The 14,133-nt window shown below is 48.6% G+C and overlaps 1 protein-coding gene across 7 annotated transcripts in view; it reads left to right on the top strand.

The window, feature by feature from the left end:
* The window catches only part of adgrl1a (adhesion G protein-coupled receptor L1a), a 294,832-nt gene that overhangs the window by 100,172 nt on the left and 180,527 nt on the right, over window positions 1–14,133 (top strand). For all 7 annotated transcript variants that reach the window (XM_039772475.1, XM_039772479.1, XM_039772478.1 and 4 more), the window contains one exon: window positions 8,390–8,554. In XM_039772475.1, the coding sequence (XP_039628409.1) occupies window positions 8,449–8,554 (106 nt within the window). In that variant the 5' untranslated portion in view covers window positions 8,390–8,448. The remainder of the gene's footprint in view (window positions 1–8,389; window positions 8,555–14,133) is intronic.

The raw sequence follows: 14,133 nt of genomic DNA, 5'->3' as shown, positions 1-14,133 counted from the left end.
GAGTTATTTAAGACCCCCCCCCCCACACACACACACTGCTAAGGACCCCCATGAATGAAAGCCTATAGTCCACTCTGACTCTTCCATTGTGATTTACCGCTGTGGGGAGAGGCTCCACACTCCGACTGGACATAGCGGTGTCACAAAATACATTAATGTCGAAAGGAATAAGCGGTGGCTTTTACTGTTTAAAAATGTGACAACTTCTGTGAGATAATAATATGGATTGTGGTGTCATTTCTTTTTCTTTTATCTATGGCTAAACGTGTTAACTGGGATCTTTATATTTATTTATTTATTTTTTTGACATTTCACCCGATGCTTACTGGGGTCGGCTCCATCTTCCTCACAACTCTGTTCTGGATAAGCGGGTTTGAATGATGGATGGAGAGCCGATAATTCAGTTTTAGATGTTTTTGAAATGTTAGCCCTGAGCTAATGTAACACTCGCCTTTGCAAAGCAATTTATTTCGGTTCAGGGTCCTGCTGGGCCAAAACCAATCGGGCACCACTGGGCAGGGGAGACTCCTGAGTAGAACGGCATCCCCCGGCAACTTTGTACTTCTCAATTAGCATCAACAGCGGTGGCCGGAAAACCTCACACAGACATGGGGTGGGCACAGGCTCCGGCTTGTTTTGGGGGGATTGGTTTGTCCACATGGATAATAATAACCTGTGCCCCCATAATTGGCTTTTTTTTTTAAAATGGGTTCATAAAATGGAAAGGTGACTTTCATTAGCGGTGCATTCGATTGGTCCATTCAACTGTCCATCCAATTTTTGAACTCGCTTGAGCCAATGCAGGTCTGTAAGTGTGGATCATTATGGGATAAGCGGATTAACTTTGGCAACGTTGTGGAATTACCATGCAGAACCTGAGCTTACTATTGCCAACTTTCACTAGCTGGATTTTTATTTTCAACGGTAGAATTTCATTGGTTTGCTTTGTCACTGGAACCTTCCCTGTAGTTTGAGTCAGTCCTGGGCCTGAGGGCGCGCTTGGCATCCCCAATCAGACAATCTGAATGCCAGCAATTGATCTGGAGGCTCAAGACGGGGAATATCAACATCCGCTTCATCAATGGCTGCAGTCTGTTAGCTCCATAAAAATGAAGTGAACATCACAATGAGCTGGAAGCCGGCAGGGGGGCTTCGGCCACAGCAAAAAACAGCCCCCCTCCATCGCGTGGACTTTGTCATATTTTGTCCTTCTGTGTATTCAGTTGAGTCATTTCAGGAGCAGAAGGTTCGATCTATTAGATACTGCCTTATCTATCTATCTATCTATCTATCTATCTATCTATCTATCTATCTATCTATCTATCTATCTATCTATCTATCTATATTATATAGTGTCTTACACATTGGTGTCTGTTATGCTGTACCTTTATCATCCTTCTATTTGATTTGTCACAAGGTGGCCCGTGGTTGCTTTATTTTACTGTTAACGTTCATTTTAATTTAATATTTTACAAGTCCAGTCATTCCAACATTAACTGCGTCGTCATCTATTTTTTTTTTCGTTTTTTTTTTGCTCGTCTAGGTTAACAAATTTTTCTTAGCGCTAATTTTAAATCCGCTTACAAACGATGACAATAAACTCCTATCTCTGGATGCGATGTGTGACAATACCTGCTCATCTCAAGGTACAGACGCCCAAATGACACCTCTTGTCATTCTGACCAGTGACATTAAATAACAGCAAATGGCCGACTTGTCTTTCCTCGTAATTTCCATACGCTAACCCGTTGCACTCATTTCTGCTCTCCGAGGCCACGTCTAGGCTGCTGTGTTCTGATTTCAGGACGGTGTTTTTAAATGAAATTGATCTCCAGCCTTATGGACCGAGAACGCAGGTGATGTAGACATTTGCCAACCCTGGGCATGCAAGTGCCCTCCTTGAAGGGCTAATTACACCCGCGGCTACGGGATTTATCACAACCTTTGGCGCACATTGGGCCGCATTCAGACAGTTGAAACTGTACATTCGATGGATTCTGTTAAGCGGCACAACGGTCGCAGCTCCTGACCAATCAGGAATGAGATGGTGTATCGAGCAGGGCAGTGTGCACCAATCAGAGTGGGGTTTCCGGCCCTCCACACTCCAATACTGAGTCTGCATTTATGGGGGTTTAAAATGCTGGGGTTTTGGGGCCAAAAGGAGAAAACCTGTTCTGAAATGCCAAAGTCGTAGTGTGGACATGGCCTGAGTCTGCCCTCAAGTCGATTATCCCCCAAATGCCCAAATCTCATCCTGTTATCTGTTGTGCCAAATTGCGTTCCTTGTCGGCGGTAACTGAAGTCGGTCGCTTCAGTGGCGGTCGGGTTGGTGGTCCGTGAACATCTCATGAGCGGTCCGATCCTTCGGCAGCAGCGGTGTGATCGTCGATGTCCCAGCACAGTGAAATAATTGTTATCGGTGTCAAACCCATCACTAAAGTTGGCACAGCTGGCAGTGGGGTTTTCACTCTCCTTTGGGGGCATCACGACATTTTCGGGGCCAACATCAGACTCGGGCAAGTTTGGTTTTCTTAAAACTTTACAGGGTCTGTCACCGAGACCTCGCTGGCGCACGTCCTGCTCCCCTCACGTCAGCAGGCATCACATGCAGTGCTTGGCGCAATTTCAGGTTTCTAAGCATCGCGATGTCGACGTTCATCGTAGGCTCTATTATCCATGGGTGCGCCTTTAAAGGGTAATTAAGAGTTAAATGAATTGGTGTTAAAACTGGCGCTGCCAGTTTAGCTCTAAGTTTACAACTGACGGAGATTTTAATCAAGGGAGGCATCAGCCAATTATCATTTGGAAAAAACTCAAAGGCTAAGCTACCAATGAGTAAGGTGGGCAGGCACAGGCCTACACTGGCACTGGACTGCAGAACACTGGACCCGCCGGGTCCACAATTCACAGAAATCACAGAGAGGGCTTGTCGTCCGTCTTGGGTACAAGAACATTTGGTGACGTCCCCCTGCTGTGACAGCTGCAGTCCATCGTTGTAAGGCTGGCGTGGCACATGCGGTGACATAAGAAGTCATAAAGGGGGCTTTTCTATCGATCAGATCTGCGAGGTCGGCCGTGATGTTGCCATGTTGGTTAGCAGCTCCTCTGATTTGTACATTCCAGCTTCAAACAGACGCGTAAGATAAACGACAGAAGAAGGCAGAACTCTGAGGGCCAACGGTGGCATTAGGATGACAGCAGAGATACACCCGTTGGTCACTGCCCTTGGGGTCCACAGGCAGCATGTCACACTGCATCGATCTTAAGAAACCTTCACCAAGGTCCAATGTGACGCAGGTGGCTAATGAAACGGGTCAGTAGAGCCACGGAAATGAGTTTGTGTACCGAGGAGAGCCATCAAGACCCCTCAGGGGTCTGTCAGGAGGAGCTGGAGTTTGGGGGGCACCTGAAAAAAGTATGAGGGTACAGATATTTAGAACTGATTCATTAAAGGGTCTGTTGAGGGAGGGTCATGAGAAAGAGTCCAAAACAATCAACATACAGGAGATGGACGTGAAAGGCACTATATAATAGACGCATCTGATGGCATCTAATGGACAGACAGACAAACAGACAGTAGATGCCCCCAAGTGCCCCTTGTGTCACAGCCCCTGACTGGTGCTATTGTGCTGTGTCCCTGAGTGTATCCAACGTTATGGGGTCCCATTCTGTCCCCTGGACTTTAGTCCCAGATGCCCCACGTGTGCCCCACATTCCATGGTATGTCAGGTGTGCTTTTGTCCCCCAATGTCTCATGAGCTTTGGCCCAAGTGTGTCCCATGTTGTGGGGTTCCATGATGTCCCCTGTGCTGGGGCCCCGCAGTGTTGTGCAAGGTGAGGCCTCGGGGTGTCAGGTGTGCTGTGTTCCCAGTGTGCCCCATATTGTGGGGTCCCAGAGTGCCCCATGTGCCAATACGTGACAGCTGTGTCAGGAATGTATTTGATCCAGAGTGTCCCACAAGCTGTTTCGCATCCCCAGAGCCCCTCGTATGTTGCAGTGTTGGGTGCCCTCTGTTCAGCGGTATGCCAGGTGTGTGTTGGTCCCCTAGTGTCTCTTGAGCTGCGGCCCACGTGTGTTCCATGTCGTGTGGCCTCACCATGCTCCAGGTGCCCCAGTTTTTCAGGTGTACTGTGGCCCCACAGTGTCCCAAATTTTGGGGTCCCATCGTGTGCCATGTGCTGCAGTCCCAGGTGCCCCAGCATATCCCAAATCCTGGCTTGTCCCTGGAGTGGTGGCCCCATTCTGCAGCGTGCCACCCTGGACCCTCTACTTCGGTGCTGGTGGTGGCAGTGGTGGTGTTGCTCGCCCACATCGCACCACATATTGTTGTAATTCCACTCTACGTTTTCTGTATCGATCTTTTTTAACATGAAAATGGAATTCTGCTACCTTGGGTCCCAAGTTAATGATGTATAGAGTTGAATAATTTTAATGTGACGACCAGAGCCATTTGTATTCTGCTCAGTGCCATTCAGGCTCAAGTGCCACAAATCAAAGGCCGCGAATTGCGAGAACGTGACGGCACGAGAAGGCAGGCCGCCCCACACTGCGCCATGCGTGCCCGCTAAGAGGAGGAAAAAAAAGAAGAAGAAGAAGCAAACGCACATTTCCGCTTTGTGTTTCGCCTCCTTTGTGTGCTTGTGAGCCTCCCAAAGTTCAGACGTCTGCTCCTCCGCAGAATGAGGCGGAAACTCGCCGTGCTATTCCAGGAAATGTGAGGCGGCGGCGGCGGCACAGGGGCTTCGTTGTTTTAGGTGTCAGCAATTCAAATGCGGTGACTAATGAAATATCACACATCCTCCTGCCAGCATGCAATCTAAACATTCCACTTTGGCACATTTTTAATAACAAATCTTTGCCTAACTACACATCCTTCATCATTTTTTATTCTTTTTTAGTTTCATCCTTCAAATCCCAGCTCGGGATTTCTGTGAATTCCATTCTCTGCCTTTCAGAGCTCTCAAGCGGCTGACTTTGCTATTCGTTTCTTTTTCCTCTACTGGCCTGGTGCCCAGGAAAGGTGCCATAAACTACAGCAGCAGAGCTGACCTGTGCCACGGGCTTTATGGGGGAAAAGGTGCTATATAAGTAAGGAGCATAAGCATGTCGGACGACTGTGGGAGGCCCGGGGAGAACATGCAGACTGCATACGGGAAACATCGGACATAGTATGTTATGCAGCTTAACAGAAGCACATGTGTCTGCGTGTCCATCTGGCTGCCTTGATTCTGTCCTTCCAACAGATGGCGCGTCACAAATATTTCTAGTACTGTAATGCATTGCATTTGTCATTTTAATAGATGGCGCATCACAAACATTAACACTGCTTCTATGAATCCAATACCAAATGGTATTTAACAGAGAAATATGCATTGCATTGGCCATTCCAACAGATGGCACATCAGAAACATTTGTCATGATGTATTTTATTACTACAGATGTTTGTGATGTGCCATCTGTTGGAATGACCAATGCAGTGCATTTTATTATTCAATTTAATAGATGATGCACTGCATATGTTAACCCTGAGGTCTACGTTGATTATTTAGACTTTAACCCACATTACATGGTAGCACAGCTAGTATTATATTATATTATATTATATCCTTCATTCATGTCCTCCACATGGTCAAGTTTAGGTTTTGACTCCACCCCCTCAACCTCTCTCTCTCATTCTCTCTCCTCATGGCCCCGCCCATCTGCACTGGTTGCCTAGCAACTTTCAAAAGCTCAAGAAAGGCCTGAATGGTACAGAAAAGGCCTGAGGTTGTTTCCTCTTCTATCTATCTATCTATCTATCTATCTATCTATCTATCTATCTATCTATCTATCTATCTATCTATCTATAATATAATATTATTGGGGGTATTTTTTTGTATTTCTTTTGTCTTTCAAGCTGTTGTTTTTTTTTTGGCATTTTTGTGACATCACTGTGTCACCACTTTGTGCATTTCGCCTCATTGCCATGGATGCTTTGTTGTAAGTTATGACATCCTCTTACTGTCCTATGCGCAGAGACTTGTGACATGTCACCTCCATGTGTGTATGACGTCTGACGTCGTCGGTGCATTGTTATTTAATTCACCATCCCACTATTCCTGGCTTTCAAGATTCTGAAAGAGTTACAAAAGCTCGACAGTGCGTTTACTTTTTCCCCGTCTGTCAGGGCTTTCAGGTTTGTATTTGCTTTTGTTGTTGGGTTTGCTGTTCTTGGTACTTTTGATTGTTCTGCCTCTGAGACCTTCTTGCTTTATGTTTTTTGCTCCTTCCTCTCCTACTCCAGTCCTCAGACTTTTCTGTTTGTCCCTTCACTGTGCCATAGTAGTGGGGGTGGAGTCAGTGCCAGGCTCAGCCCCGAATCTCCCATAAAATGGGTGACAATTCCCATATGCTGCCTGTAGGTGGCGCATGCCCTGTGTGCTGCATTGAAATGGGCTGAGGCCAGCTGAAGCTGGGGGCGGGGTTAATGACAGGTTTTGTGAGGTCACTCGTCCCTGAATCACCAATAAAACACACACAAGGGGGACCGCCGTTAATCGAGAGGAGGAGGACCGCCCCTTATTGTCTGTAGGTCCTATAGAGCCGACAGTGAAGTCAATGACATGCTTTATGAGCCCCAAATCTCCTATAAAGCACTCGTGGTGGTAGAACAGGAGTGCCCCTTGCTGCCTGTAGGTGGCATGTATTTTTGTGCCATAGAGCGAGGGGTGGAGTCAATGCCAGTCTTCGTGAAGTCACTCAGCCCTCAGTTTCCAGTCAAACATACATAATGACAGAGGGTTACAGCTCCTTGCTGCCTGTAGGTGGCATGTATTTTTGTGCCATAGAACAGGGTGTGGAGTCAATGCCAGTCTTCGTGAAGGCACTCAGCCCTGAGTCTCCAGGATGTCTGAGTGGGGCTGCCCCCTGGCGGCCATGGGTGGCACGTCCGTCGGTCCCCTCTGCAGCCCGTGCTCCTCGGATGTGATTTCACTCCAAGCTCGCCGTTAGCGCGGAGAGATTTGTCTCCCGCGGTGCGAGCTCTGATAATGTCAGGCTGAAAGGATGGCTCACCGCTGTGCTGCAAAGAGCCCTCCTGCTTTAAATACCTGCAGGCCCGCCAGCCGTACTGCACATTGATTAGCTGCCAGACCTGCTCGCGGTCTTACATTCACGCACCACTCTGATTGTTTTTGGGGTTTACCAGTTCAGTTGAGTTTTATATAGCGCTGGTCACATGGAGGTGTCAGAGTCCTGTTCTGAGTGTCCAGTGTGAGGCAGCATTGAGGAAATAAAGAAACAAGGAAACAGGAGAATACGCATGCATCAAGCGGGAGGAGGACAGGAAAATGAGCTCAAAGTTTAGGGGTGTTGGTCTGCAGAGGCAGGGCACCCCAGCATGCCCAGCTGGTTTACGCCCAGATGACTCACACACACTTCAGCCACATGGAGGGGGGGTCTCACATCATTCAGCCAGCCAGCCAATTACAGGTTTAGGGGGTCCTGACTGTCACGTGTACAGAGCCTGGGGGATCTCTGAGTAACACATGCTGAGCACCATGCAACAGAGTGCTGCCCTCTGGTGGCAGGATTAGTGAGAGAGAGGTGAAAGGCGCTATAAAATCAGCTGTCGCAAGTACAGAGTGCAGTGAAAGTTGGACTTGCTTGTGCTAATCAACACGCAACATGTCACTGCAGTGAAAGCCAGATATGAAATACAGAGTGAGTTAGGACATTCTGACAGGTGCTTCACTATGAAAGGCACTATATAAAACGCTGAGTGGGTCTCCGTGAGTACCAACAGACACGATTTCTAATAAAATGAAATCTGCAGGGTTAACAACAACTGTACAGTTTGGCCAGCGGATCGAGGGCCAGAAGTGTGCAGTTCATACGCGCCGCCACTAGAGGGCAGTGCCCCGATAAGCGCCTTCCTTGGGTATTCAATGCCTGTTAACAAGAGGGGCTGACATTTCAAACAAGGCTTCAAGAGGGTTAAACTCAGAGATAACAGGATAGACGTCGGGGTGGCCCAGTGGGCCGGGGTCTTTACTATGACAAATGGAATCTAAACTGAGATGACGAACGGAGCTCAAATGGATGACATGCGTTATGGAGATTGTCAACCACTCGTGTGCTGTAAATGACGTCTCAGTCATCACGTTGGTTTGGGCTCAGAGATCAGGATTCCCATTATTCCGATGGTACTCTTAATGTTCTCCGAGAAGCAGAGTTTTCAGTTTGACTATTCCGTGGGGTCTCGGGGACACTTCATTTGATGACACTGAAGTCTCATGACATTTTAGGTCAAACAAACTGGTTGAATTTTGCTCTCTCGCTTGAATGAAGTGCAAGTTGTTGTGATGGCCCCTTGGTGACTCTTCCTCTTGCTCTTGTTCTTCCTCCTAGGCTCCAGATATCCTGTTAACTGTAGACGGAGGAGTCTGGTGGATCGACTCGACTTTGCCATGGTGAGGACGCCGAGACCCGACCGCACCCACAGGATGGCCCTGGCACTCTGGATACTGTGGAGTTTTGTGATTGCGCTGAGCAACATCGCCCCCTCTGCCCAAGGTAAGGAGATGCATCTTCAGCGTCATTGCTCTAAGCCCTGTAGCCGGGCGACAATACCCGACGGGGTGGTGGACAGGGTGCCCGCTGTCAGGACTATCACATCGTCAGTTTGTGAGATGGACAGCTCGTCTCACGTAGAGCCTGGGGGATTTCATTTTTTTCATTTGCAGTCGATGCCACAGACGTGAAGCTTTGAGACCTCTAAGTGGTCTGTGATCTCGACCTTGATGAGTGACGCGAGTATTTGATACGTTCTACTGCTGTCAGCTCGTGTAGAGTGAGCTGTTTATGCTGTAGTTAAGACTCCGTAATCTCCACGAGCCACGTCAAGCTCGATATCACGGGGGTCTCATGTCCTGTCTGGTGCCTTTTTGAAGCCCCTGCCCTAAAGACGGCTGGCTGCGACTCCACAGCGGTCTGTGATCTCGTTTCATCCCTGATGGGCGATATAAGCACTCGATACTTTATACCGCGGGGATGTCGTGTAGAGCGAGGAGGTTTAGACGTAAATCGACGTGACTCCTCGGCGGTCTGTGGTCTCCGCTTGAGCTCGACGAGTGATGCGAGTATCTGGCGCTTTACTCCGTGGTCGTCTCATGGAGACTGAGACGTTTGTGCTGCACTTTATACTCTAAACGTAAGATCGCTGAAGCTCCTCCGGTGCCTACGATCTCATTTTGTGACACGAGTGTCGTGTAGAGTGAGATGATTTTAATGAAGTTCATACTCTCCTCTCCTCCTCGGCAGCCTCTGGTCTCGCCTCATCCCTGATGAGTCGGCTGAGATCGTGTCGTGTACGGTCAGGCGCTCGAATGTCGTGAATACTCGTCGTGACTCCTCGCGAGTCTGTGCCCTTGTCTTGTTTCTGATGAGTGATGCGAGTATTTGATCCTTTAGCCTGTGCTCCTCTCGACGTACTAATTCTGCAGTTAGTACTCCAATACGCGACTCTGATCTTGACTCATCCCATTTTATCGTTTAGGAGCGCAGCTACCTGCTGGTGTAGTGCAACAGGCGCAATAGCAAGTCCATCGGTGTCGAGCACGCTGTGTATTCAGGAACCTCAGTTCGCCGGACATGCTGACCCCCACATTCCTCGTTCTTTGTGCGTCTTATCGCCTTTGCTCATTTAATATTCCAGCCGTCTTGTGGAAGTCAAACAACATTACGCCCGGCCACAAATGGACGCCAGAGGTTTTGTTGTTTTATAAGGCACTAGCCGTGCCCTGCTGCTCCGCCTACGATTTAGTGAAACAGGACAACGAGGAGGGTCCCGCCCGGCTCCCCACTCCTGACGTCACACGCCCCCCTCCCCTCGGCCCGCAGACTCTGTCTCGGATTGGTGCGAATAAATCACTCCTGCAAGTGAACTACGATTCTTAGAGCGATGAGAGAAGTCGCAGAATCAGCCGGAATGTTCTAGCAAATTATAGGAAAAAACAAAATGATCTAAATCTGTGAAGTAGTTCTATCGTTCACTCGCTAAATGGAGGTAAGGAACACGGCGCATGAGTGAGGAAGGCTCGGCCCGCTGCATCTTTCTCGGATTCGCACAAATAAATCGGTGCCGCAAGCAAATTCTGATACTTAGCGCAATGAGAGAAGTCGCAAAATCAACCAGAATGTTCCACCAAATTATAGGAAAAAACGACACGATCTAAATCAGTGAAGTAGTTCTATCGTTCGCTAGCTAAGCGGAGGTGAGGAACACCCCGAGGCTGGCGCGTGAGTGAGTGAGCGAGGAAGGCTCCGCCCCTTCCCCTCAGCCCGCTGCATCTCTCTTGGACTTGTACAAATAAATCGGTACCGTAAGCGGACTCTGGATCAACTGGAATGTTCAAGCAAATTATAGGAAAAAACCCTCGATGTCAATCGGTGAAGTAGTCCTCTCATTTGCTCGATAAATGGAGGTAAGATACGCCCTGAGACTGGCACGTGAGTGAGGAGGACCCCGCCCGGCCCCCTCCCCCTGTCTCTCAGATTCGCACGAATAAATTGCTGTCACAACCGAACTCTGTTACTTAGCGCAATGAGAGAAGTCGCAAAATGAACCACAATGTTCCAGCAAATTATTAAAAAAAAAAAAACCCGATCTAAATCCGTGAAGTAGTTCTATCTTGAAAAACGGACAGACGGACAGATGTTGGATTATCTATATAGAGAGATCTAGAGATACCGTGATCTCGTCATGTAGCGTGAAGTGTTTATTATTCTATAGTTCATACTCTAGACGTAAATGGCTGTGACTCCTCGGTAGTTTGTGATCTCGTCTCATCCTCGATGAGTCATTTGAGTATTAAACATGTCATACGACGGTCATCTCATGTGGAGTGAGGTACTTATTCTGTATTTGGTACTCGAGACATAAATCGCTGTGACTTCTCAGTAGTTTGTGATCTCAGTGAGTGATGGGAGTATTTGATACTTCATCTCCTGCAGAGCGAGGTGCTTCTTCTGTAGCTGATACTCTACATGTAAATCGCTGTGACTGTCTCGTTCCCGATGAGTGATGTGAGTATTCGATATTTAATACTGTGGTGAGGCTGTGCAGGGTGAGGTGCTTTAAATGTAGTCGGTACTCAAGATGGTGGTGACTCCTCGGTAGTCTGGGATCTCGTCTCCCTGATGAGTGATGAATTCCATACATCATATGGCGGTCATCTGATTTAGAGTGTGGTACTTATGATGTAGCTCTAAAATGTTATGACTGATACATGTTCTGTGGTCTGTCACATCCTCGATGAGTGATGAATTTGACACGTCATACGACGGTCGTCTCCCGTAGAGTGAGGTCATTCTTCTGTAGTTAATACTCGTAAGTGAGTCGTTGTGACTCTGCAGTAGTCTGTGATCCTCTGTGAGTGATGTGAGTGTTCGATACTTCATACCACAGTTGTGTCTTGTAGAGCGAGTTAATACTCTAGACATACAATGTGCTGACTCATGAAGGGTTAGGGTTAGGGTTAGGGTGATCTCGTCTCACCCCTAGTGAGTGATGTGAGTATCTGATGAGTTACACCGTGACCGTCTCGTATAGAGCGAGTTGCTTGTTCTGTATTTAGTACTCAGATGATTGTGACCCCTCGGTAGTCTGTGGTCTGTCACATCCTCGATGAGTGATGAATTTGATACGTCATACGACGGTCGTCTCCCGTAGAGTGAGGTGCTTTTAATGTTGCTAATACTTTAGATGTAAATGGTTGTGACTCGTTACCAGTCTGTGATCTCGTCTCATCCCCAGTGAGTGATGTGAGTATCTGATAATTGACACGGTGGCCACCTCCTGTCGAGCGAGGTACTTCATACTCTAGACGTGAATCATTGTGACAGTGTCGTCCCCGAAGAGCGATGTGAGTCCCTGACGCTCGATATCTTGGATATCATCGGATGTACGTGTGCTGCGAGGGGTCTTTTCACAGTCTGTAATCTAAGGGCACATCTTTGAATCTCCTCAATGGCCCGTGATGCCGACTTACCTGCAGTGAGCGATGTCACCATTTGATCCCGTGTGCCAAGGTCTGCGCTCACAGCGCGATTGTCTGTAGCCTCTTCACATCCTGACATGAGCAGGTGAGGGTTGATCTCGTGTTCTTCAAGGGGCTGATGGTCTACATGAGAGCACCAGACGCTCCATTGGTAGAACCTTCCCATGAGCCTCGCCAGCTCCGCCTCAGCTGTTGAACCCTGGTCCAAACTTCAGCTCTGGGGCATCAAACATATTCTTGAAGTCCACTTGGAGCTGAATAGCCAGTTGGCTAGTGTGGACAAAAATGTGAGCTGTGGGTGAAAGTAGAACGACGTCTGAAAATTTCCTCGTAGGTGGGTGGTGGTCCCCCCACATCTCGTGACCCCAGTGCCTGCCCGGTCTTTGGGGTGTGTTGCCATCTGCTCATTTACTTCTCCCCCTCACAGCTCACTTGTCTCTCGGCCTGATGCACATGTCGGGCGGCTTACTGTCCATCTGCTCGCATGGTCGATGTTTGCCCCCTCGCTGGGACGGGTGCTTTGCAGTGAATTATTTTTTTTCTTAAGCAGTTTATACAAATTGTTCAGGGAAAAACATGGCATGGAGTCTCTAGAAATGGAGCTTCTAGAAATTGTCATCCTGGCACAGCATCTCAGACTCGGGTGGCGAGTACAATGGCACACTTGGTTCAGGGGGCTGCACTGAATCTCATCCGGGCCCCATGAGCCTGAGCGTCATGGTACTGTTGGGTGTCAGCCTGCCCAGATGGCACTGCTTTGGTGGGTTCATTACACTCACCTGTGCCCGTGCTTTAATTATCTTCATGTCCCGGCTCAGCCATTCTGGTGGACATCAATCCTCCTTGAAAAGTGAAGGTTTTTGATTTGTTTCTCCGCCATCTCCCAGAATGCCCCCCTCACTTTGAGATAATTAGCATGTTTGTGACGCAGTCAGAGTTTAAGTAGCATCTTCTAGAATTTTCCCAATTCTGCCCAGAGCTAGAGAAGTCCTGCCAGTGGGTTTGCGAACGGATTGCCTTCTGCCCAGATGCTGCCCACCAGACCTCACCCGCTCTGCAGGCAGCACACTAAACCTCTAGAAATCACCCTGGAAGGTGTAAGGTGGCATCCTGCTGTGACAGCGGCACACGCCAGGGGGTGCTAGACGCCCGTCTTAGAACACAGGGCTCAGAGTATTCGGGGAGGCCTCGGGGGGTCACTCTGATGCTCGATATGCCTTCTGCTTCGCTGAGTTCGGGGGGCCGCCACTTGACGGGACGCTGGTGAGCTCTGAACTCGCGCCTGAAGCTGAGCGCCAAGCCATAAATACAAAAGAGCCTTTGGTGGCAAAGGGGGATGAAAATGAAAAGAGCACCTGCGCCTTGGCTGGCAAAAACTTGAAACTGAAAGGCTAATGCTGTCGGCGTGAAGCGCGTTGGCTTTGGCGTTTGCTTTTTAAGCCATTTTAGGCTTTTTTTATTTCTTTTCCTTTATTGTTTGCTGATTGAAGTTTTATTTCAGTGATTGCACAGCTTGACAAAATTTGGAGGCTTAAAGGTAACAAAATGTCAGGAAGGTCAAAAGGTGGCCGGGTCGGTGGGCATGTGGCGGCGCGGTGCCAGTATTTGTTTATTGGACTACGTGGGGGTCCTCGGCTTGACTCTTAGGGGGACTTCTGAGCCCAGCAGGCCGGTTTCAGGCTGGTGAAGCTGCTAGAAGTGCCATCCTAATTGTTATTATTTAAATAACCCCTCACAGACCACCCGAGTTAGTGGAGCCTCATCCGCTGGCATTGTGCTCTGTTGCTGGCCTTCAGATGAGCTGGAAGTGCAGGCTTTGGGAATTTGTATCGGAATCTGGGATTTTCCTGAAAGAGTTTGTCATCTGGAAGGAATTGAAAGTATTTGGAGCACAAAGCCTGCTGAGCTGGGAGACGGCCAAAGGGCAACTGGACTGTCTTGGATTTTGGATTTGGACTGGCGCCCCCTACAGGGCTGTGCCTGCCTCACCCCTGATGCCGCCGCAATGAGCTGCCAGTTGGCTGAAGAGGGTTCAAAAAATAGGTGGACGGATGGATAGATGTTGTCGGGTGTAGTAGTGAGCTGTGCGGCTCA

This window comes from Polypterus senegalus, chromosome 12, assembly GCF_016835505.1.
Source record: "Polypterus senegalus isolate Bchr_013 chromosome 12, ASM1683550v1, whole genome shotgun sequence".
Taxonomy (NCBI): domain Eukaryota; kingdom Metazoa; phylum Chordata; class Cladistia; order Polypteriformes; family Polypteridae; genus Polypterus; species Polypterus senegalus.
This window is presented reverse-complemented; position numbering and strand designations above follow the sequence as displayed.